Genomic DNA, 24723 nt, shown 5'->3' with positions numbered 1-24723 from the left:
ATTTCATTTAAAAGTGATAGAAATTATCCCCAAAAAATCTTTTTATCATTAGTCTGTCATTTAGTAAATAGCAATAATTATGTATAAAAATATATATAAAAATGTTAATCTTAACTGACCTAAAATAGGAAGAGTTTAGTTTGATTTTATACAGTAAGGAAAAAACAAGTCCTTTACAGTTTTTTTCTGCATGAATGTATGTAAACATTCAGTTGTAGCTGTATATACAGCTACACCAAATTCTAAACATTAAGGAAAGATATGTTGAGGCTTTATGACAAGCACAGTCAGAAATAATCATTAAAATATTAAATATTTGATCACCTTTCTTTTTGCTTTTAGAATCTTTGTCCCCATTTATCATGAACATCGAAGCTGGTTCTTTCTTCTTGTCCTTGTCCTTGTCCTTTGACTTTGACTTTTTATCTTTGGCATCAGAATCTTTGTCCTCTGTGAATTGAGAAACAGTATAGTTAGAAAATGGTTTTTACCAATGAAAGGAGTAAATCAGAGAATAGTCTCTAAACAAAGATGAATGAAAGTATTTTAAAGAGGCAAATATTAAAAGGCATATCCATTTTGTACAGTATAGTGGAATAGGAGTATTTTGCTGAGTTAGTGCCAAACCATCCAAAGTTCAATCAGTAACATTTTGAGGGTGGGACAAATGTGGAATGGTAGAAGCAATTTTGAGCATGAAGTCTTGATTTTGCATGCACTCAGTTTTACATCTGCTTTTGTTGCTTCTTCAAGCTGTTTTGTCATATTCCAACATTGTAGGAATGCAGAAGGAATTTAGGCTTAGCTGGTTTTTGACCATAGTTAAAAGTCCAAAGTCTCAGTAGTATTTCTTGTACGGTTTTATTGGGAAATTGTTTACAAAGCAGATTAAAAGGTCTGCTGTTACATAATGAATTAGTTTTGCTTGCGTTTGCATGCCTTTGACAGAAGCTACTGAGTCTCAGAGTGCAAAGCCTATGTGAAGACTTTAAAACTCCCCGCTCAAATTGGTGCCAAAAGGCTTGCGTCTTCAAAACCTTCATTACACCCACAGTGTTGTTAAATCTTGCTCCTAAAACCTGTTCCACTGTACTGAATCTGTCAGAACATGCCCCAACACTTACACTTGAATTCTTAAGGCACAGTGTGTTCTTTGTGTGATGTTAATAATAACACACTTTAGGAAGCTTTAGGACTGAAAGCCCTTAGATTGGTAGTATTTATATCAACAATTTGAATTAATTCATCTATGCAAATTAGATTAAAAAATGTTTTCATCGGACATTTCCCATTTACCTCTGGGGGTTGCTCTAGAGAAGCGGATAAAAACTGAGCCAGAACTTCATGGTTAAAATGTTTTAGAGTTTTATTTTCTGCCTCTCTTTGTGAAATGTTGTTGCATTATTTAGTAGAGAAAACCCTTGAACTTTGCTTACTTGGTCAATGATTTATCTGATTAATTTTTAGCTTTGGATTACAAAATTACAGAGGAAGTTCATTATAATAATTTCAAGAAGAACTGAAAAAACAACTATAAGTGTGAAATAAATTTAAAAAATTTCAAAATTTTACTTGTCAGACTCATGTCAGCTAGAAACAGGAAGCATACACTACAAATCACACAGGTTCCCATGAATTGACAACAGACTGGAAAAAAGATTGCTCTGTCTGTGTCTCAATTTTAGAAGCTACATTCAGATGGGTTAGAATTTGGTCATCATGTCAATGAATTAAAATCTGCTGAATGTTTCTGACATCTTGTTGAATCTATGAGACAAACAGGGCAAGGCTGTTTTGAAGGCAAAATTGGGTACGATTTGGTACAAGAAAGGTATTTCTATAAAGTTACAGTGAGTGTTTATATTTTATTTGCTGGCAAAAACTGTTTATCAAGCAACTACAGACATTTATTTGAAATGTTTGTGCTTACCATCACTCCACTTTGTCAATGTCAAATTTGTCTGTATAGCGTACGTAAAAACAATTGATGACTAGTAATAAACAAATGTTTTAGGCAGCCACAGTGAGGGCTGACCACCCCTAGGTTTTAGTTTGGATCTCAAAACAGGGCTGGTTGACCAGAATGTTCTTGAGGGGATCACATAAATAAAATGGGGTTAACATTTAAAGCTTTAAAAATAAGCAATACAATTTTTAATCAGGACCTAAATGGTTATTAAACCTATTGAGTGATGTTAAGACATACATAGTTATTTTTCAATGGCTTTTAGAATCAGTTGCATGATGAGCTACTTTCCAAATCACCTCTTTCGTATTTTCATTGAGATGCAGAAAGGTTAGATTAATTAAGGTCTTAATTTCAATCAGGCTGTTCAGTAGCCATATAAGTGGACCACTTAACCAGGAGATAGGACTGAATGTCACCAGCAAACAATAAGCATGGAATAACTGTCACTATCAACAAACATGTATGCCAGCATTCACTGTGGCTTCAGGCTTTGGGAAATGTTAGTGGACTCATTATCAATAATACTCTTTACAATAAAGCTATCTGCTCATCTGTAATAAGTTGATGTTGTATTACATTTAGTAATCCAGAGGCTTTAATTTCAAAGTGACAATAAGAGACCCTTGATTATGGATTTAACGCTAGAAGCTGATTCTGTAGCTAAAGTACAAGGGAATAAATACAATTTACAGCAGGTTTGAGCTGGTGATACATTGCAAACTCAACCAAGATCTTACATAATGGCTTTTTAAGAACTGCCTTACAGAATTTTAAGAAGCAGAAGGCCTTACTTTCATTTACAGTTGTAGCAGAGACCCATAAACACACAGGTTAGTACAAGTTTTCTCTAGTGATTTATGCCTGATCTGTGATGAAGGGTGTAAACTAAATTTAAGCGTTATGGAGATGTTCCAAGCATAATTAGATTAAGGCTTAACCATGTTTAGGGCAATCTAATATAAGGCGACATCAGGATTAAGCTCTAGTGCACACGATAGTGAGATTGAAATTCTACTGATGTGGTGTCATAATGTGCTGCTTTATAGTGTAAGGGGGGTTTCATGGTATTTGGACTAAACTGTTATATTACAGACGGCAAGAATATGTTCATCACAGGAAGTCCAGAAGAAGATGACATGAGTTATATTGTTTTGTGTTCACTGCCATGGCAGGGAGCAAGCAGGTGAAGACAAAGCAGTGAGTGGTAATGATGACACACAGTAACTTGAAGACCACCCTTCTGGTTTTAAGTCTGTTGCCTGAAAAAGTTTGGGGATTCCAGCAATCTAGGGCAGCAGTGGAGAGCACATGGCTGCATATAGAATGCCAAAAGTGAATTAATAATGGTGTTTGATTAAAACAACATTAAGAGTCAGTTATCCAAAAAGGTTATTGACTTTTATCAAAATCATGCTTTAAAATATTATTTATTAAAATAATGTTTAACTTACACTCTGATTTTGCATTGTGACTGGTTGTTTAAAGACACACTAATTATTGTCTTTTATTGAAACAAATTTGACCCCATATCCAAATTCCTCAAGATAAACCTTGGTTCTTAAACGTAAATATCCACCTTAAACTGCGATATCATTGCATGAATGTTATGGGTTCCCTTGTTCTTTTATTTGTACATAGTTCATTTGTTCTTTATTTTTTTATTTTGCTTGGTATTTTATTGGAATTATTGTAGCCTTGTAAAGAGTTTGTTCATTGAAATATGTTTGACTTGGAGCTAAATGGTTTTTGTTAATAAATTCCTAAAGACTTTGTGAATTTATTCCACATGTGGGCAGAGTTTGCTGTTTTGAGAATGCCAGTGCTCAAATCACTCTTTCATCAATTGTTTTAATATCACCGCCATATTGTGGGGGTATTCACAGGACAATACTTAACAGACCGAAGGTTATTTAATTAAAAAATAAATAACTTAAGCATATTATTGCACAACAGTGTAATATTTTAATCAGAATATCCATTGTTATCTACTATGGTTTAATCTACAACTTTATACACTGTTACTCCTGTTGTCAACACAGCATTTCCACTCACTCACCATTACACAATAAAATAATCCAATCCTCTTACCTACAGTATGGTCACATAGCTGTTGGTTTAAGTCCATTAATACCTTGAACTACACTGAGTTGTAAAACGTAGTAGTGTGGACTCACAACTAGACAATTCTGGGTTTTCTCCAGTTTTCTAAAGACAAGCATGGCTAAAGGGGGATTAGAGGTAATAATAGTTGTCTGTTTTAACCCTTTGGAAAACAGGCAGGGAATAATGTAATCACACATATATTCACACCTAGGGTCAGCTGTGAGAAGAAAGTGAAGTAAATAGAAAAAATGCGTAATGCAAACGCCACAATAAGCTGTGAAGAAAACAATAGATGACTGGACCCCCCAACAGCCCTAAAGGAATTAATTTTTTAATATTTTAGACTGGAAAGATTATAGCTTACATTAGATTATTACCAGCATTTAATATTTACTAAATTGTTTAAATGTCATATTTTAACCAAAAAAACATTTTTATTAAAATACATTTTAAAGTGTGGCCAAAACAATCTCAGTGTGCGTCATTGATTATTAGATATTGCTTGTTCACAAAACTGGTTGGCAAAACCTAAGAAAATCAGATATGCTCATTTGTGCGATTTTCTTTAAGTTAACACCCTGAAATTGTGATAAAATCATGATCATGGTTTTACTGTGATATTTTTGCCATATTGCCCACTCCTAGTTTATATGCTTCTAATAAAAAATGTCTAATATGAATAACTGACAATGACTAACTGAGGGCCTGCCCGGGGGTCTTTCTACATGGAGTTTGCATGTTCTCCCCGTGCATGCGTTGGTTCTCACCGGGTACTCCAGCTTTCTCCCACAGTCCAAAAACATGAGTGTTAGGTTAATTGGTCACTCTAAATTGGCCTTAGGTGTGAATGAGTGTGTGCATGGTTGTTTGCCCTGTATGTCTCTGTGTTGCCCTGCGATAGACTGGCGACCTGTCTAGGGTGTACCCTGCCACTCGCCCGTAGACTGCTGGAGATAGGTACCAGCTCCCCCTGACCCTCTATGGAATAAGTGGGTCTATTGAAGATGAATGAATAAATTAATAACTGACAGCATAACATACATCTTAAATAAACTGGGGAGATTTTAATGACTTTACGTTTATATCCTACCTTTAGATTTCGATTTTCTCTCCTTGACAACACTTGCAGATGGAGAGCTCTCTTTTGTTGTTTTTTTCTTCGTTTTCTTTTTTGGGGTGTCCTCCTCCTCCTCCTCATCATCTTCAGTGTCTGAGGCTGGAATAAAGAAGTAATTTGTTATTTAAGCCATAGATTGATATTTTTAAATTTAATTGATAAGTTAAAAATCTGTGGTTTAGAAATTTTTTAAAACTGCACCACCTTAAATCTCTCTCTCTCTTGACACCATCATTCTAACTAACCGCAGTGTCCAGATTAATGACTCACCTTTTTTCTTTTTTGGAGCACTTTTGGCTTTCTTTTTTCTTTCTTTCTCCTTATCTTTCTCAGGTTCCTCTTTGTCTTTTTCTGGTTTCTTTTTCTTCACTTTCTTCCCACCTATAAAGTTCATGTTAAAGTACATAAAATGTAACCATTGTTGTTAAATCAACTGACGAAAGAGTGTTTACCTTTTTGTTACTTTTGCAGAATAGTAAAAATAATCCTCACTTTGGGTGTTGGAGGTGTCATCTTCTGCTGCGTCTTCTTTCTTCTTTGTCTTGGTTTTTTTAGGTTTGGTCTCAGTTCCATTTAATTTGGTTTCGGACGTACAGTTGGCCTGCTCTCTCTTCTTTTTTGGTTTCTTTGCGTTTTCTGCTGATAAATCTTAGTTAGACATGTGGATTTGTGAAGGGAAGATTTTTGAGGTGAGATGGAATGACATTTGGATGAGCTATCTCAAAAATAACTATTCACAATGGTATCAAAACTCACCATTACAAAGTCAGATGTTATGGAAAGCAATAAAAAAAGAAAAAAAAAGAAAATTGTATAATTATATTTTTGTTATAACTTCATCAAACAAAATGAGTTTAGGCAAATAAACATCTCATTCTTGATTTCTCTAATCAATAATGATTATTAACACCACAGAAAGTCAATAAAACTATACGATATGCAGCACTTGCAATGATCAGATGTTGTATTTTCATGGTTTACAAAATAATCTACTGTCAGGACACAAGGCTCAGATGACCCTTTAAGCTATTTTTGACATTTGTTTTTATGCAATAATTTGTGCATGTCATAATTTTCTCAGACAAAATCTGATAAATTAATTTGTGTGCCTGTTTTCTTTATTTTTCTTCTTTTTGAACATTGTAAGTGTATTGTGACTAAACCTTTGCACCAAACGACTCGAACAACATGTCACACTGTTACAGGCAACGAGGTCAGTGTGATTGGAGCCGGCGGAAACACAGGAGGTAATCCTATTAGATCCAGATCCTGCATCAATGAAGATTATTTGTGTCTGCAGAAAATTCAAACTCAGAGTGATGTGTAATCTGCTCCAATGTGACAAGCACCATATTGCAATGAATTGCTGTTACCTAGTAGTTGCAGACTCACAAGGCAAAAATCAAGGCAATCTGTCCATTCTATTTTAACACAACTTATGGCAGTGTTAAGATTTTGCTTGTACTTTCTGAGAAACAGGACATTTAAAACAGTATTATTAAATTAAGCAATATTTAAACGTTATAAAGAAAGCATGAGCTTACTACTCTGATCAAATATATATTTTCTAATGAAAATGTACTTGAAAATCCTTTATAGAATAATTTAGTCTAAACAACGTATAACATAAATGTCACTGCAATTTATTTACAGCATTTAGATGGTGTTTTAAAGATTTATTAAGCTATAATTTGATAATAACCTTATAATGTATGAACAAAATAACTAGTTATTTAGTTTTTACTTTGCTTGTGCTATAATAGTGTACCATAATGTCTCAGTGATATTTAATTTGATATTTAATTTAACCCTCATGGTTAAACCAAATTAAAGTGGTTCAGTACTAGAGTGAGCCATTTCTGTCAAGTAAAGATGATTTAAAGCAATGTTAAACTGCTGTCCCTTTAGTAAAATGTGTTACTGCACCAATTAAATTAAATTGTAATTACAGATCTTAGTAAAATATACAATACTGTTTGTGAAATGACTCTGATGCCTAATCAACATATGTATTCCAGATTAAAATTCGAGCTAGAGACAGCAAGATGCTCTAAAATGCATTTTTCTCTTGTCTTTTGTGTGACCACTCATCTCTGTTTGTAAATTTAAATAAATGTTACTTTGACAATATGTATGTAAAAAAATCCATATCTTACCTTTTCTGCAGACATGGCTTGCCCTTCAAATTAAGACGCACAGGTTCAAGGATAGAAAATAGGAATAGCGGGTTTCTCACATAGATAATAAAACAGCAAGAGAGCCCAGAACACAGTGTGGTGTCTCCATCAGCAGAAAGTTTCTAATAGGATTTATGTGTAAAGCCATCTGCTCTGCAAGAAACGCGTCAACAGGAGAAACCAAGGCAGCCTTGAAAGGAGGGAGGAAAGGGGTTTGTAATGCAGGTTAACATTCAGAATTTGAAATTTCCCTTTTCCTCAGGATAAAGGTACAGTTTCTGCTCAAATTATAAATCTCAGAGAAATAACAGGGGACAATGACAGAAATAAAGGACTTGGTTTATTGTTTTGTGAGCAGACTCCCTTGCTTTTAGACATATTCTCCAGATCAGACTAGCAAATGTTTAAAACCAACTCAGAAAACCTTTAAAAGTTAACTTCAAAACCTTTACTAACTTGTCCAGATTTTATTAAAAGAAGAATTTTTTTTAAGCCATCATCTCAATTGGATGGAGAGAATTTTAGAGGTTTTCCTGTTCTGGAGGGACTCAGTAACATAACCATGTATTGATAGCAAGCACTTACAACAGAAAAGGATTACAAGAGACTGAAAGGGTGACATCATCCTCTGCTAAGGAGGTCATTGCCCCGGAATTGTCTTCAGTAAGTGTTTTGCTGTAGGATTAAATTTGACTAATTTACAGATTTGTATTATAAGACTTTAAAATAAAAATGATAAAACTCTGGTGAATGTCCACCAGAAGATTAGCCTGCTGGTGGAAGTAAGTATCATTCTTAACTGAACAGGTCAGGCTGAGCATGGTCAGTGTGTCTAAGTAGTACATTCTGTTTTGCCTTCCCTTGCATCTTATTGGTTTAGCAACACTTGGCTGGGAACAGTGGAAAGAGGGTTTAGTGAGGCGTTTATAGTCATTCAGAAAACCACAAAGCCTCAGAAGTAATGGAAGGCATAAAGAATATAATATAACCAGTAAATCAAATACTTCAGGAGAAATATGTGAGCCAAACTTTAAAAGCTTTAGTGTTGACAAACTGTAGGCTGGTAATTACTTTAATCTCTTTTCACAACGGGAAGCATAACTCATGTGGAGAGAGGTCAAATCCAGGGTCTACCAGTTTGTGAAAATTTGTGCAAATGTTATTCACTACAAGCACATCGTTTTTCCAGCATCAGTGAGAATCAGTGTGACTATCTTTCTAGCTGATGATTCCCCACACAGCTTGGTGGAGAGTTGTCACATGATCCAAAGAGGATTTTCAACAATACAAGTCCCCATCCTCCCCAACTCATCAACCACCACCACAACAGGATGCTCTGAAACATCAACTGGAATCACGCAGTTAAAACATTGTCTCCCTTCTGGTAGAGTATAGACATAGATTGATTTAGAACGTTTCCATTTAGAAGTATCCTGTTTTAGACCAGTAAATAAGAATTTTGCTGAAGCAGCCTGGAAGCAGGGGAAAAGCTTAAAGACATTTTCTTGGCTTTTAATTAATTTTAAATACTTTTCTTTTACATTTTAAGTGATTGGCAATAATACTAATAATAACAATTATTATTATTGTTTTTTTGTGTTCTTTTTTTTTCTTACAAAGACAATTGAAAGCAAAGTGTGATTTCCTCTTTCAGCCACCAGATGCTGCTGTACACAAAGACGCATAGACTTACAAACACGTTCTCTCAATACATGGCGAGCTGCTCATGTCATTTAATTGTTATGCTTCACACATGACACACTAAACCTTAACAGTACTGGAAGATGTGCATATCAGTTGAGAGCTGAAAAGCTAAGAGAGGAGAGGAGAGATCAACAACACATGGTGAGACATAAAGAAGGAAGATAAGTTTTACAAGGCCAGACTCTTTGTGCCTCTGCATTGCTGTTCTGCTCACGCAGTCCAGTTTGCTGAGTGTGAAAAGGTTCCAGACTAATGGCTTTGCTGGCATTTCTGCAAATGGTTGAAGGCAGTTGGCAGGGAGCCTACGGAAGGCCAGTGACCTCCAGGGAGCGACAGTGAAGCCATTGTGATCTTAGAGAGATAGAAACTATCCTTTCCATTTGATTTGTAAAAAGTGTTTTAGTACTTAATGAATGATGGCCATCTTAATGCAGAGAAGGAGAACATTCTCAGATTTGATCAGCTTTATCAACATTACTTATAAGTAAATGTTGTTGTTTCAGAGCTAAAGTAAAACTTATTTTTTTGCCTTAACACAAAATTAGCTTTTTATCATTAAACATGTGCTTTTTTAAACATGTGCTGCCTTTGTTTTCCAAGGCAGCTTTGGTTTATATAATATACTCTTTTTTTGTTTGAAGAACATCTAAGTTGTATTGAAAACCTGACCTTGTATAAAGTGGTCCAGGGTACTGAAAATGAAATCAGGTGTGCCAAGTAATGAAAACAGGGATGCAGGAGAAATTCCTTGTTTTTCCTGGGGGTTTACTAGTTTCATTGTAGTGGAACGAAGAAATGTTAGGATGACTCCGTGCTTTAGAGACCTTTCGAATTTAATGGACTGTATTGAACTAGAGTGCATGATTAATGCTTTTAAACTGTGGCTTGTGATAGTCTTGGAGTTAATGGTACCCTCAGTTTTCCCTTAGAAGCTGTGAGTTTTTCAGTTCCTGTCAGAATAACAAACACAAATTGCTCTGCAATATAAAATCTTTCTTAAAGTCTGAGAAGTATGCCAGATGCTATGTGACAGCTGCACATATAAAAACAGTGTTAATTTGCAGATATACACTTTTATTTGCAGTTTTGGCATCTCATGAAACTTGTATATGTCTATATTTAACTGTCCAAGCCCTTCAAAGAACTGCAATTCAAAATAAAAGATTTGCTGATAGGCTGGATCCTCTGTATCAGCCTGGTCAAAAAGTCTGGTTGTCCTCCCACTTAAGTCTCTGATCTGTGGAAAGGATCAGTTATCGAAGTGACCAGGCTTACCAAACTTACCAGACCCGGAATAACTCCCCTCCGGCGAACCAGCACCTGCAACAAACTGTAAGATACCTCACACCGCAAAATCCCCATTGTCATCATCCTCTACTTACCTGTTACCCTTCCATGCAGCCGAGAGGTTCCAGTCCCAGATCCCACCTCCATCGGACCTGTGAACAAATAAACACGTTAAACTTAATTTTCTCTCTGAGGGTTTTCTGCATGTGGGTCAGATTGGCAAGCAAAATGACAGGATGTCATGAAACCAGTGGCACAAAACCATAGTATTGGCTCATGGGGTTAGGATTGGAATTAATTGGGGGTTGGGACTGTTTCATCCTGTGGCTCTCTGGTTGGCGGGCTAGTTTGGACCATGTAGACCCCTCTTTTGTACATGGGCACCTCTCCGGATGAGGATGGGGTCGTTGGGGACAGAGCTCAGGGCAGGGGATCGGGGTCCAGGCCAGGGTCGCTCAGGTTTGGGCACCAGCCCAGGCTAGCCCAGCCCAGGTTCTGGTGCTTTGGCGGTCTGCCTATCTCCACGTCTGGAGAGAAGGGGACCACCTCCTGGGTCCGGGTGCTGGTTGTCCATATAGGGTATTGGCACCTGGACCTGGCAGTATAGAGTATTTATGTGGAGTGTGAGGGAGTGTACGACGTCCATTGTTGTTTGTCTTTATGTTGGGTGCATGGGTGTGAGTGTTTTTAAGTGTACGCATGAGGGTGGGAATATGCGATTGTGACTGTTTTTTGTGTCAGGTTGGGCCTTGGACTGCTCCCTCTCTTGGATCAGTTTAGGCCCCCCATCAAATGTGGGGCCCATTTTCTCCCCTGCCACACTACCTGCCAGTGGTTGGTGTCTCTGCCCGCTGGTGTACTTGTGGATCTCAGTGTCCGGGGCTTGGTGCTTTGGTGTGTGCCGGCTCACTCCCGGTGACTGCTTGTCGGGGCCTGGACCCCTGGGCTCTGTCGGGCCTCTGCTTGGGGAATGATATGTCCCGGAGTCTCGGGTCTCTGGCTGGATCTGCTCGGGCGTAGACGGCTGACGGCAGCATCTGTGGGCTCATTGCTGCAGCTTCCTGGGGCTCTGCACTATGGCTGCTGGGTGGTTCCCCTGGGACTCTCCACTGCTCTTCCCTGGAGGAGGTTACGGCAGTCCCGGCGATGGTTCTCCTGGGGTTCCTGTGCTCTGGGGGGCCTTTGGATGTCTACGACTCGTATCTCCTCCATATCTGTCCCGGGTCCAGGGGGGCAGGTCTGTGGCTCCTCACACTCACTATTGCATATCTTTATGGAGAAACCTTGTATACACAAGCACGCTCACACTCAGACCCACAGGTGTTTAGACTCAGGTGTTAACAGATACACAAATGTTTTATATTGAGCCGCTAAATATATCTTGCATTCATAAGTACCGTGCACTTTTTGCTAAAAAAGCTGGTAATATGAATGTTTCTGCAGATGTAGAAGCAAGCAGGGTGTTGTCTTGTCTTCTCTTCATCCTTCTTTCTTTCCTCCATTCTTTTCTCTTTCTCTCCACTTTTCCTATTTGCCCCACCTCTGTCTCTTTCGTGCTTCTTATTTTTTTTCTTTTCATTTCTGTTTCCATGTCCGTAACAACTGAAATAATCCCAAAGCAGTTTCTAATAGTATTATCTTAGCTGCATATGCATATATATGCATATATATATATAAAGAGAGAGATTTTGACCTTGCTTCCATGCAAAATAGTTCAAGCTCAGTCTAATTGAATATAACATCCGTTTTCCTTTGTGCTAGCTTAATTGGCTAGTCCCGAATTTGATGTCATCATATCTGCCGTGAAGGTGGTCAAATTTATATCCATTTTCCTTCATCTTGTGTCAACTCCATTTAAAATCCCATCACTCCCTGTGATGGCTGTTTATTAACTATTAAGGATCAGTTGTCAGAAAGGTTATTGATTTCTGATTTGCATTGTGAACTAGCTGTATAAACACAGGCAGATTGTTGTTGATAATTAGTTTTAAAACTAATTTGGTCTCATTTGAAATTCCTCATAAAAAAACATAAACATCAACACTGAACTGTGATATCATCGCATCATTTTACTGGTTATAGTTTTATACTAGTTTCCATTTTATTTGTAGTTTGTTTTCGTTATTCTTTCATTTTTACTTAGTAGTTAGTTGAAGAGTTACTAGCCTTGTTAAAGAGTTTGTTAATTAAAATATTTTAACTTTGGCTTATTTTTGTTAAATTCGTATACTTTGGAAAGTTGTTTGTGTTTATTCTATATATGTGTGCAGGGCTTGCAGAGCTCAAATTACCTCCTCCATTTATTGTTCTACAATACCACACCATATTGGGCTCGTATTCACTGGACAATACCTGACAGATTGAGTTGTTTGACTAATGATTCCTGTTCAGGTAGTTCCCTGGTTTGTTAGTCTGACTAAAATGTTTTATGTTCTACCTTTATTAGTAATTTTGTTAATTATTAATTTCTAATGATATCTGTCACTGTTGCCTAATAGTGCTGCTCTGATTTGCTAGTCTGACTGAAAATTGTACTTTCCAAATGTATTAATAATTTTGTTAATGATTATTAAATATAATTATTGAAAGTTGCTAATAGCCAAACCAAACATATTGTTGCACGAAATTTCTATGGCTTTTCTTCAATGGCGACTTTCTTCTTACCACTCTTCCACAATGTCAAGATTTTGGAGAACACGACTAACAGTTATTGTGTCGTTCCTCCCACCTGATCTCTGAATCGCTGCAGCTCCTCAAGAGTTACTGTGGGACTCTTTGATACTTCTCTGATTAATGCTCCACCTACCTTAGATCTTGCCAATCAGTGAAGAAATCAACACCAAGCATTTGAGTTTGGCTGTTAAAATGTAAAAGGATATTTGATTTGTCAGTCACCAGGTATAACTGGTTAGGAAGGAAACCAGACAGGTCTGGATGACAGCTTAGCAAGAATCACTTTAAACTTGGTTCAAACTTTACATCAAAACTGACAACTGTACAAAAAAAAAAAAAGATTTATCATCAATTATACATCTTAGAGTATATAGTAAGACAAAGTCATTACAATACTATACTGAGCCTATAGGAGAGCAACACCAGCGTCTAGATGAGAGTCCTCAAAGCCAGAAGCTTGTGTGAACTGTAACACAAGCAGTGCTGAGCCCCGTGAGAGCTTGGTACATCCAGGAAATAGTGCTGCTGCTTGCATTTCCTTCTGTCTGTGTGCTTGGTTTCATCAAGATCAGAATTTGTGGAGTAATTCAAATTACTGTGTATCTAGATAACAGAAAGCCTTGGAGCTAAGCTGGCCTGAGCAGAAAATACCCTGAAGGCAGACAGAAGAAAAAACCTTAGCGTGCCAATGCCTTGAGGGTCCAAAAAAGAGGGGGTGGAGTTGGGGGTTTAGATACAGCAAAAGCCAGACCTTCTAAAATTTGTCTCCCTTAACTTATCTCTTTTTTTCTCCTGAGACAGACATTGCTTTTTTGAAATTGTGCCAATGAAGGCTGGCTCAAATCGTTGGAGCTCAAAGTTTTACAAGCTCAGTGCTCACAAACAGGAAGAGAAAGACACAGTGAGATTAGCAAAAGGGAGATTGTTGTTGCTGTCTTCTTTTCTCTCTTCAGAGCTGCCTGGTGTACGTCAGCAAAGTCATTCATACTTTGCTTTTGCATGAATAAAGACAAGGAAAAGGAGGACATTTTTTGGAAAGATGACAGGACGGAATGAAAAAGGATTAAAAACACGCAAAGAAATAACTGCCTAAAGAACAAAGGGTCGTGACGTCACACAGAGAGCTGTCTTGGATATTGCCTGATAAAAGATACTGATATTTATGTGTGCGGCTCAAACTATTATTTTGGTCATTTTGATGTTTTCAGGATTTGTGCCTTTTCAGAGAACAACCCTTAGTCTTGTCCTACTTTTGCTTTAGAGTTCCAAGATACAGTTTGTTGGTTGAGTATGTTTAGGTGTAAAGATCCTACACCGATTGATTTCCTGTTGTGTTTACATTAAACTCCAGTTTATCATAAATACTGTTAAATTAATGAATTCCAGGGGTGACCATTCTCTTTTCTGTAAAAAGTCTGCATAAAAAAAGGCAGGTGCAGACCAACTGAAGGCGTCTGGAGCGACTACTGAAAATGGGAACTGTGAGGCATGTACTACCTGGGAATGAAGCCAACTGCTGACAAAAGGCTTTACTGCACGGTTCTGAGAGAAGCCTTTAACTCACTGGCTTCAGGACAACTCGGCACAAAACTGTTTGGCCAGCAGCAGATAAATCTGTCAACCCTTTTAGCTTTGTTACCAGACAGCATGTAAGTACTCATTTCTAATGCATTTCTTCAATAGGAACTCTCTGTTATTTTTCTCCTTAAGTCAAGTAAGATATTTATTTGCTGACGCAATCTACATCTCATATAGCTGCTGCAATTATAAGCTTAGTTAGCCAACTATAACTGTGTCGAAGCTAAAATCATTTTATACATAGAGCATAATCAATGTGTTTCTGTATACATTTTTGGGATGCATGAAAATGAATTTTTCTCACTTAGTGATTTCTTTTCCTCCCTTGTTTTCTGTGCTTCTTGGCAATCGGGTGAAAGTGGGCAGGGAGAGAGGAGGGCATGGCCCAAAAGCTGCTCTCAAGCCCCAGCCCTTGTTCAAGGGGGGTTGCTTGCTTACACACTGCTCAGCGTTTCCCTCGTTCCTCAGGCGAAAGAAAGAGGTGTGGAATTGCATTCTTTTCAAATGAATATTTTTTTGTTTTTTTTCCCCATTTCCTTATTGCTCGTGTGCGATCGCTAGCCTGATTTTGACATAAAAAGACTTCAGGTATTTCTAATTTCTTTTTTTGATTCCATTTCAGCCTTCATAGTCTTTTTGTATCAAGGTCTCCCTTTATCTGTGTCTGTTGGTGTTGTACACATCTTTTAATTTTACCCTCCCCGCAGCACAAATCTTTCTTTTGCTCAGAAACAATTCAAAAATCTGAATAATTTCCATTTCAATAAGACAAAGTAGCACTTTGAATAATGTGGTCTTTTTCAAATGCATACAGAGTTAAACTACAAATGTTCAAAAATAAAAAGGTGCTCTAGTGCTATAACTACTACCAGCTTTCAAGAATTATCCACAAAACTCAAAGACCTTTTAGGAAAATTGTACTCATCACAACTTTCAGACAATTTGTATTATGCTCTTGGATGATGGCGTTTGATAAACCTGTTTTAAAAAACCAGACCAAACCAGATTTTTCTGAGAAAACTGTGCTTATGAAGAGGCTTGGCTACCTGAACAAGGAAACTGTGCTTCAGATCAAATTGATTTGATCTGTTCTCACTGTTTTTACAATCACTTAGACAGGAAAACACACATATTTAGTATTTGAAATCTACACAAAAAGGTGTCTTATTATCTATTACATACCACTCAGTTTCTTTTTACAGTATAACTGAAGTTTTTGCATCCATTTGCATAGGTTTACATAAATTAACTGATAAAAACTTGTGCATGCCAGCTACAAAGGTGTCGTCAAATTTTGGGCTTCTATTTAAATGCATTATACAAATATATGGCCTAAAGTAAAGTGTGAATGATAAAAAAGTAAGTGGGTGGGAGCAGAGAGAGAAAAAAATGAGCCCATTTCCTCCTCCCGTCAAGTTCTCCTCAGATGAACTTGCTATACAGCTTGATGACATGTTGTTTGGAAAGCCACGTCTTCCGCTATTTGTCTTTCTCTCCTCCCTATGGCTGGTGTGACTCTGTGGTCGCCAGGATCAAAGTCTCGTTTTGCTTTCATCAGGTCAGACTGCACGCACTTAATCAGCTCTTCCTGTTAGCAAAACTGTTTCAGGGGCTATAAACAGCACTTGATCAAACTCTTTGGAGTACAGCCGTTACAAAAGAATAGCAAGAGAAACCATTGAGCAAAAGCTGTGAGAGATCTCTTTAGACACACTCTAAATATTTTGCCAGTGTTTTACCATCTGTCTTTATCTTTGTAGCCAGTTTTCCATTAAATGACTGTTTCAAAACTGACAGTGCTTTGCTAAACAAACTTTAAAACACTGCCTTATCAAAGCTGTTGCACTGATATCAAGCAGCAAACCCGTCAGCAAACCATAAAAAGTACTTACAAACAACTCACATCTCTTAAAAAATATGTTCCAAATATTACCATCACTGACTACTTTTCTAAACTACATGACATAAGAATACTTTCACAGTACAAATCTGCAGCAAAAGCCTTGGTACTGGTCTACATTTTTATTTTAATCATGCCTGGAGTGTTTTATAATGTTAGTAGTGGACCTGCCAACTGTGTACGTTATATACCACTCAGTCTGGTTAATGCTGAAAAATCAATTACAGGGGAATTCAGTTGTGTGGTTTAAAAAACACATAATAGAATCAGGAGTTTTTCATTTCTACAGAACCTTACCACGCTGTTACTGTTTCAGCTAGTCACAAATCTGATTCCTAACTCCAGTGGAAATTTGGAAACAATGGTAACCATTACTAACCACAGCAAGTTCTACAAAAGCTGGTATATAAGAGTTATATTGCTAATTATCTAAGTTCCTGTAACTACTAGCTGTGCTGCATTGCTAACATTAGCTTATCCAACCTATAACCCATGATGCATTGAGTAAATTCTGTGCACAACTTTTGGATCAGAATTTTTATATGGAGACAAATTGCCTCTCGCAAAGCAAATACAGATAAAAAACATGTGGAAGCATCCATTGTTAAACCGTGCATTGGATAATATAGTCACAGCCTCAACTTAATCTTTTAAAGATTGGAAGGATGACCGAAAGAAATGGACTCTATATACTACCATGTTCAGCTGCTTTTTCAACTCAGTTGATGCAGATAATAAAGGTGTGATAAACTAAAAACCCTGAAGTGTAGCAGTACTTAAATAGTCAAAATAGATATTTTGTTGTGGGGGTGGGAACAGCTTTGTGCTCCTCAAAGATGACATGGAAGCTAGTCAGGGCCTTAACAGCACATAGCACCAGGCTCAGTTTCCAGTATCATTGCTAGGAGACCAAGGCAATCAAACACAGCAGTACTGTTAATCCCTTTCTCCAGGTTTTCCTCTCTGGTGGTTGGTTGTAGCCCAATCACAACATGAGATAAGGATTTTTCTCTGTGGTCTTATTTTTGACAGTGTAAAAACAAAAAAACCTTCAGGGCCCATTTAGATTCTTCAGCCAGATTTGTCTTGATTTATCTTCTGTTCATAGCAGATGGAAACTGGAAAACCTATAGGAACAATCTCATTTCACTTTGGGCGAATGTTCAACACGCACCTGAGGAAGTTAAGCTTGGTCTGGTTATAAGGGCAGCTGCAAAGAGTCCAACAACTAACACAGCATTGCAGGGACATACTTGTAAATTATTAATTATAAAGTAGACGGAGAGGAAGAAATATTTTCATTTAATATGATTAGCCAGTTGCCCCCAGAATGAATTATAAAGTAACACTGCCAAGAATTAGATGGACACAAACTGAAGTGATAAACATTTGACCCTTACCTTTATTTAACAAATATTAAGTGGGTTGGGTAACATGTTGTTAGAGGGGGGAAAATTTAGCAGCAATTTATGGTTTCTTAAATTTAAATGATAGTAAACATAATTCAAAGACAGGAATATTCTGCAAAATAGGAACAGAAATCACAGTGAAGCACCACATAATGCAACTCCAGTGTTGTGTGCTCATTAGCTGGAACAGACACTAAAAAAGTAAACTCCAACAAATAGTGACTTTTGATTAATTTTTCATGCCAAAATCTGTTTGTGTATTCACTGGATTGGTATAAAAAATGTTTTAATTGATAACTGCTGCTAGCAAGCCAGAGTTAGAAGGATCTGATACCATTTTGCATCCGATTAATAATTCAACATCTCAATTAAGATATCTCGCTATCTGAAGCCCCAGTCTTCTTTTTTTATGCCCACTGACTGTGGCTGTGGCAGCAGGGTATACTGCTGCCACAGCCACCCTGGTTGCCAAAACATTTCAATCTCTAATGGCATTAATTGGGTAAAAAAGAATTCAGGATGTTAATGAAAAGCCCTGCCTCCTTTCAGCTAACGTGGTTCACATGTTAATTTATGCAAATGGACCTAGCCTTTGCATAGGTTGACCATTGCCATCTACTATAACAGTGTCTGGCCTCAGTCATCTCTGTCAGAGTATGGCCCCGTTTAGACTTGGGCACTTACCCAGCTTGTGTCCCAGCTTCTGACTGGCACACTAAACAGACTTCTTTTCAATGGACTTTAAGTGGCTTTCACTCTAAACTAAAAACGGGCAACTTCCAGATGTCTACCCTTAGTTCCTCTACTGAAATATACAGGTCCTTCTCAAAATATTAGCATATTGTGATAAAGTTCATTATTTTCCATAATGTCATGATGAAAATTTAACATTCATATATTTTAGATTAATTGCACACTAACTGAAATATTTCAGGTCTTTTATTGTCTTAATACGGATGATTTTGGCATACGGCTCATGAAAACCCAAAATTCCTATCTCACAAAATTAGCATATTTCATCCGACCAATAAAAGAAAAATGTTTTTAATACAAAAAACGTCAACCTTCAAAAAATCATGTACAGTTATGCACTCAATACTTGGTCTGGAATCCTTTGGCAGAAATGACTGCTTCAATGCGGCGTGGCATGGAGGCAATCAGCCTGTGGCACTGCTGAGGTCTTATGGAGGCCCAGGATGCTTCGATAGCGGCCTTTAGCTCATCCAGAGTGTTGGGTCTTGAGTCTCTCAACGTTCTCTTCACAATATCCCACAGATTCTCTATGGGGTTCAGGTCAGGAGAGTTGGCAGGCCAATTGAGCACAGTGATACCATGGTCAGTAAACCATTTACCAGTGGTTTTGGCACTGTGAGCAGGTGCCAGGTCGTGCTGAAAAATGAAATCTTCATCTCCATAAAGCTTTTCAGCAGATGGAAGCATGAAGTGCTCCACAATCTCCTGATAGCTAGCTGCATTGACCCTGCCCTTGATAAAACACAGTGGACCAACACCAGCAGCTGACACGGCATCCCGGACCATCACTGACTGTGGGTACTTGACACTGGACTTCTGGCATTTTGGCATTTCCTTCTCCCCAGTCTTCCTCCAGACTCTGGCACCTTGATTTCCGAATGACATGCAGAATTTGCTTTCATCCGAAAAAAGTACTTTGGACCACTGAGCAACAGTCCAGTGCTGCTTCTCTGTAGCCCAGGTCTGGGGAATGCGGCACCTGTAGCCCATTTCCTGCACACGCCTGTGCACGGTGGCTCTGGATGTTTCTACTCCAGACTCAGTCCACTGCTTCCGCAGGTCCCCCAAGGTCTGGAATCGGCCCTTCTCCACAATCTTCCTCAGGGTCCGGTCACCTCTTCTCGTTGTGCATCGTTTTCTGCCACACTTTTTCCTTCCCACAGACTTCCCACTGAGGTGCCTTGATACAGCACTCTGGGAACAGCCTATTTGTACAGAAATTTATTTCTGTGTCTTACCCTCTTGCTTGAGGGTGTCAATAGTGGCCTTCTGGACAGCAGTCAGGTCGGCAGTCTTACCCATGATCGGGGTTTTGAGTGATGAACCAGGCTGGGAGTTTTAAAGGCCCCAGGAATCTTTTGCAGGTGTTTAGAGTTAACTCGTTGATTCAGATGATTAGGTTCATAGCTTGTTTAGAGACCCTTTTAATGATATGCTAATTTTGTGAGATAGGAATTTTGGGTTTTCATGTAACTCTATGCGTTACATTAACGCTCAGCTTGCGTTACATTAACGCTCAGCTTGGACTCCTGCTTACTTGCACTGCTTTACTTGCACAATGATCACCTGCACTGTTGTATTGCTCTTGCATCTTATACTGCTCTATATTTACTCTCACTCACTTAAAACTGTGCACTTATATTTATATTATATTGTAGATATGTTTGTACTGTTTAACTTGTACTGTATTGCACCGACTACGCCAAAACAAATTCCTTGTATGTCCAAAAACGTACTTGGCAATAAAGCTTTTCTGATTCTGATTCTGATTCTGATGAGCTGTATGCCAAAATCATCCGTATTAAGACAATAAAAGACCTGAAATATGTCAGTTAGTGTGCAATGAATCTAAAATATATGAATGTTAAATTTTCATCATGACATTATGGAAAATAATGAACTTTATCACAATATGCTAATATTTTGAGAAGGACCAGTATATGGAAAAAGTCACATTATACTGGAAATTATAAACAATATCTTCTCTGAGATAAGTCACAAACAACTCCTTTGACAAACTCTTAACATTACTTTGGCTGCACCATAACTCCACGGAAAAGAAAGACAGAGCTTACAGGCAGGCAGAGCAAAGAGTAAGCAGTTCACATGCTACACCACAGATGTTACATATAGCTGCCAAACAACTTCCTAAAATGGAAAATGTACTTTTAAAGGTGTCTTTTGTTCTCTTTCTACTTACTTTGAAGAGTGAACTGGCGATATTGTACCCAAAGCCTTCCTAGAAAAATTTAAATAATAAATCCAGGCCTAAATTTTAAGCTAAAAATAAAGTTCAGCATTACTATGCTATATTATGTACTGATATTTCCATGTTGGATAGACTGAATTGAAACACGTTTTGTGATGAGAGAGTGTTCAACGTGTAGGTCATTAAAGAGGAATCTCCTTTACCAGTCCTTTTCATCATATGCTAATAAGCAGTGAGACTGACCATTTTCCAATAAATTACTACTGGCTATTCCAAGCAAAGCACCCCTTTAGGCTTTACTCCACCCTTGGTAAAAATGTTTTCACAACTTGATGATGAACTCAAATTTTATGGCAGCAGCATAATCTTACACTGAAAATTAAAAACAAATTCCAACCTCTAATCAGTCGAGAAAAAAATGCTACTTTAAGAAGTATTTTTATTTTTTTTTGTGCAAAACTATAGGTGCCATATTTCCACAGCTGCTGTAGAACCTCCTTTTGCCAATTGAGATGGCATGATCTTCAGCTATATTTTCCAAGGTTGGAACATGGATCTTTGACCATTCCCCTTTGTGGCTTCTGACTAAAAAGTGATAATTGGTCATTGTTGGGTTTTTCAGTAGGATAACGATCCAAAAGCCAAATTAACACAGAAAAAGTGCACTTTACCCTTGAGGTCAGCACACATGTTTTCTAAACATTTTAGGTCTGGACAGTGCAATGACCAAAGATAAAGGTTGATTTTGTGTCTAGGGAAACATATCTATTTTTTGGCTCTATGTGACAAGATAAATCTGACTTCTTGTCCAGTTTTGTTTGTTACAGTTCCAGCTGTTTAACATTTTTTAATCGCTCTGTATATATGGACAAACTCAGATGAGTAGTTATTTTCTTGTATACATTTTTCTTGTATACGTCTCAGTTATCCTGTTTAAGACTGGCAAAGAAAAATAGGCCTTTGTGTCATGTTATATTTGTGCCCCAGGTAAAACGGGAAGCCATGGATTACTAATTGAAACTAGACCCTCCAATCTGTCCCTCATTAATCCCTAACAAGGGATTTATTTAAAAGGGGTTTTAAATGTCCTTAGCAGGTATATGTCAAAAAGTACAGGCTATTTGCTTAGGTTTGAAAATTCCTGAAAATATGTAGTTTAACAGCTTCCGATGATGTATTTGTGACTGTTTTGAAGCAGTGTGTCACAAAAGAAATACTTTTAAATACAACTGTTTTCCAGTTGCATTAAAAAGCTTGAAGACATCAAAGCATTTTTTTTACTTTTTTTGTGTGTCTCACAGGTTTGGATGCCAGGTTTCCACTCCTACCTCCAAAACTATCTGTCCTTAAGGCTGAGGTAGTAGATTGAATAGTTGTGGGGTTAATGTCCTCCTTTTGAGATAACTATACAATCTACTGTCTTTCCAAAGGAAACAGAATAAGCTGTGGTCAGACTCAAGCCTTCATGTACGTTGGAAACGTCTTCAGTTCAGGAACTCAGAAAATAAATAAATGCTTAACTAAAAAGGCTTCCCTACACCTCTGAAGACAAATGGAGGCTTTAGATTGTCATTACCCAGCTGCTAGATAGAAAGAAGCTGATTTATTCTGGACATGTGCTTGGAGTTGAGCCTAGCAAGGTGAGGTAGTAGGTTATATAGTTTGTGGGATGGAGCAAATCCTACTCAGATGATAACTATACAGTCTATTACCTTCCTTGAAAGGTACAATGAGTGCTTGGAATCCCATCACTGGCTTATGTACATAGTGACAAAGCCTCTCTAATGCCACCCTGTGGCCAAAAACTAATAATTGTCCACACTTTGAAACCTCTGCAGTATGTATCAGAAAATCTAAAGCCAGATGCATAACACTCTGTACTATACATAAAAAATGTACAATGGAATATATTTTGTAAGAATGTATGGATTTAATACCTTTTGTAAAAAATGTTCAGCAATTCATCAATTATTGTTTTTTCTTAATGCCAGCTATTGTGAAGCAGAATGTAAAGAAAAGTATACTTTGTGATTGTACCATTTATGACCTTGGAGAACAATAAATAGCCACAATGCAACAAGCTAATCTTCATTCTCTATTTCCCAAACCATGTATTTCAGAATTAAAAGTGCAAAAGAACCAAACCAAAAATGGTGTTTTTATTTGTGCCATTTCAAAAGCCATGTACAATTTTGCAGTTAGTTTCTTTGTCACTTCAAACTTCGATTCTGAAGAGGGCACTGTGGATACTTCTCTGTCTTGTACTTTGCATTTTTGTGTGTTTATTCGGATTTCTGACACCATTCTATGGTTACTTTCACTAGATAGGTATTCTTAAACATCAGACAGTTCTCTCTAGGCATTTGTTCCCCCCATTTTCCATCTATCCTAACTTCACTAAGATCTTGGTTGGTGACGCAGCAGCTCTCTACCAGATTTGCCAGAGATGACGAAGAGGTAAATGGGCAGGAGCGTTCATAAAACCTCTGCAATGGGAACTCCGCACGACTCTGCCATCAATCCACCTGATTTCTAAAAACTCGGACTACTGAAGACGTGCTACACTCAGCTTTACCGAAAGCTGGCTCAGTAAAAACATCCTGGATTCATTAATTATAAATTAACTAATTATATTAAATTATATTATCTGTAAAACCTTGAGGAAACAGTGAAGCCCAGCCCAGGCTGTAGTTCTGTATGCTGTTTACCAACCTTTTGCCACTTTCCACTCTCGCAGCATTCAGTAGCTCTTAAAGAGCTACATGTTCGTCTCTGCATGCTTGTTCTCCTCAGGGGTTTGGCCATTCCATGTCCAACTGCACACAACAGCAACACACAACATTGTCATTGAACTTATGAAAGTTTCTTGGAGGTTTCAGAAATATAGCACTGCTAACAAGAAGGATGTTGTTAATTTATAATTAATAATTAATTCATTAATTATTAATAATTATTAGGTTAATTTAATTTCCCTTTGGGATTAATAAAGTATTTTTGAATTGAATTGGATAATGCACTTGTATTGCCGGGGTTCCAGGTGTTTTGAGCGGACCGCAGTGTGGAGCTGTCGAGGAAGAAGAGAGGTGGTGGAATCTGCTTTTATATAAAAGAAGGTTGGTGTACTAATATAATAAAATTATAGAAAACATGTAGTCCTAATCTGGAGTCTTTTTTTTTTATATATATAAACTGTAAACCCTTTTTTTCACTGAAGGAGTTCTCCTTGTTTAGTTTGGCCAGCGTTTACAATCCACCACAAGCCTGCACATCAGAGGCTGAAAAACAGCTTGATAAGCTGATGTGGAGAAAAAACTGCTCTCATACTTTTTCTTGGGGATTTTAAAAGCACAAAGCTCTCTAATGAACTTCCAAAATATGGGCAGGATATTCAGTGTCCCAGGGATAAAAAACAGGACCACTCGCACAGTTCACCATGCAGCTTTAAGACTGATCAATGTCTGCTTCATCTCATTCCAACCTAGAGACAAAAATTTAAAACCTCTAAGCCTGTGGTTCAGACTGTTAGGAAGTGGACTAACATATGTCAAACAGATGTTACAGGCCTGCCTAGACAGCACAGATTGGAGTGTTGTAGAACCTTCAGCCTCAGACTTAAATGGATTTATTGACGCTGTGACGTCATACAGTAGTTTTTGTGAGGAGATGTGTGTGCAGACCAAGACATTCACATACAATAATACAACAATGATAAACGTTGGTTCACTTCTGATTAAACTGTGATGGAGCAAAGATGAGGCTTACAGCAGTGGGGAACTGGCCCTGTATAAGCAGCCAAGAAACAAGCTTACCATGGAGACCAAGTCAGCCAAGAGAAGCTGCAGCC

General features: G+C 37.7%; 1 protein-coding gene across 2 annotated transcripts in view; it reads right to left on the bottom strand.

Annotated features, from left to right (window-relative positions):
- Positions 1–23634, bottom strand: part of LOC124857368 (tubby-related protein 1-like) — a 30445-nt gene extending 6811 nt beyond the window's left edge. Inside the window, exons 1-6 of one of the 2 annotated variants that reach the window (XM_047348591.1) lie at positions 23592–23634; positions 10453–10509; positions 5682–5825; positions 5460–5570; positions 5163–5288; positions 325–450 (exon numbers count right to left, since the gene is read on the bottom strand). In XM_047348591.1, coding sequence (XP_047204547.1) covers positions 325–450; positions 5163–5288; positions 5460–5570; positions 5682–5825; positions 10453–10509; positions 23592–23619 — 592 coding nt within the window. In that variant the 5' untranslated portion in view covers positions 23620–23634. Of the gene's footprint in view, positions 1–324; positions 451–5162; positions 5289–5459; positions 5571–5681; positions 5826–7345; positions 7596–10452; positions 10510–23591 lie in introns of those variants that run through there. The other variant, XM_047348592.1, reaches the window with a different exon arrangement.
- Positions 23635–24723: the final 1089 nt, after the last annotated feature.

This window comes from Girardinichthys multiradiatus, chromosome 20 (genome assembly GCF_021462225.1).
Source record: "Girardinichthys multiradiatus isolate DD_20200921_A chromosome 20, DD_fGirMul_XY1, whole genome shotgun sequence".
NCBI lineage: Eukaryota > Metazoa > Chordata > Actinopteri > Cyprinodontiformes > Goodeidae > Girardinichthys > Girardinichthys multiradiatus.
The sequence above is the reverse complement of the archived record's forward strand: the minus strand, read 5'-3'. Positions and strand labels throughout refer to the sequence as shown.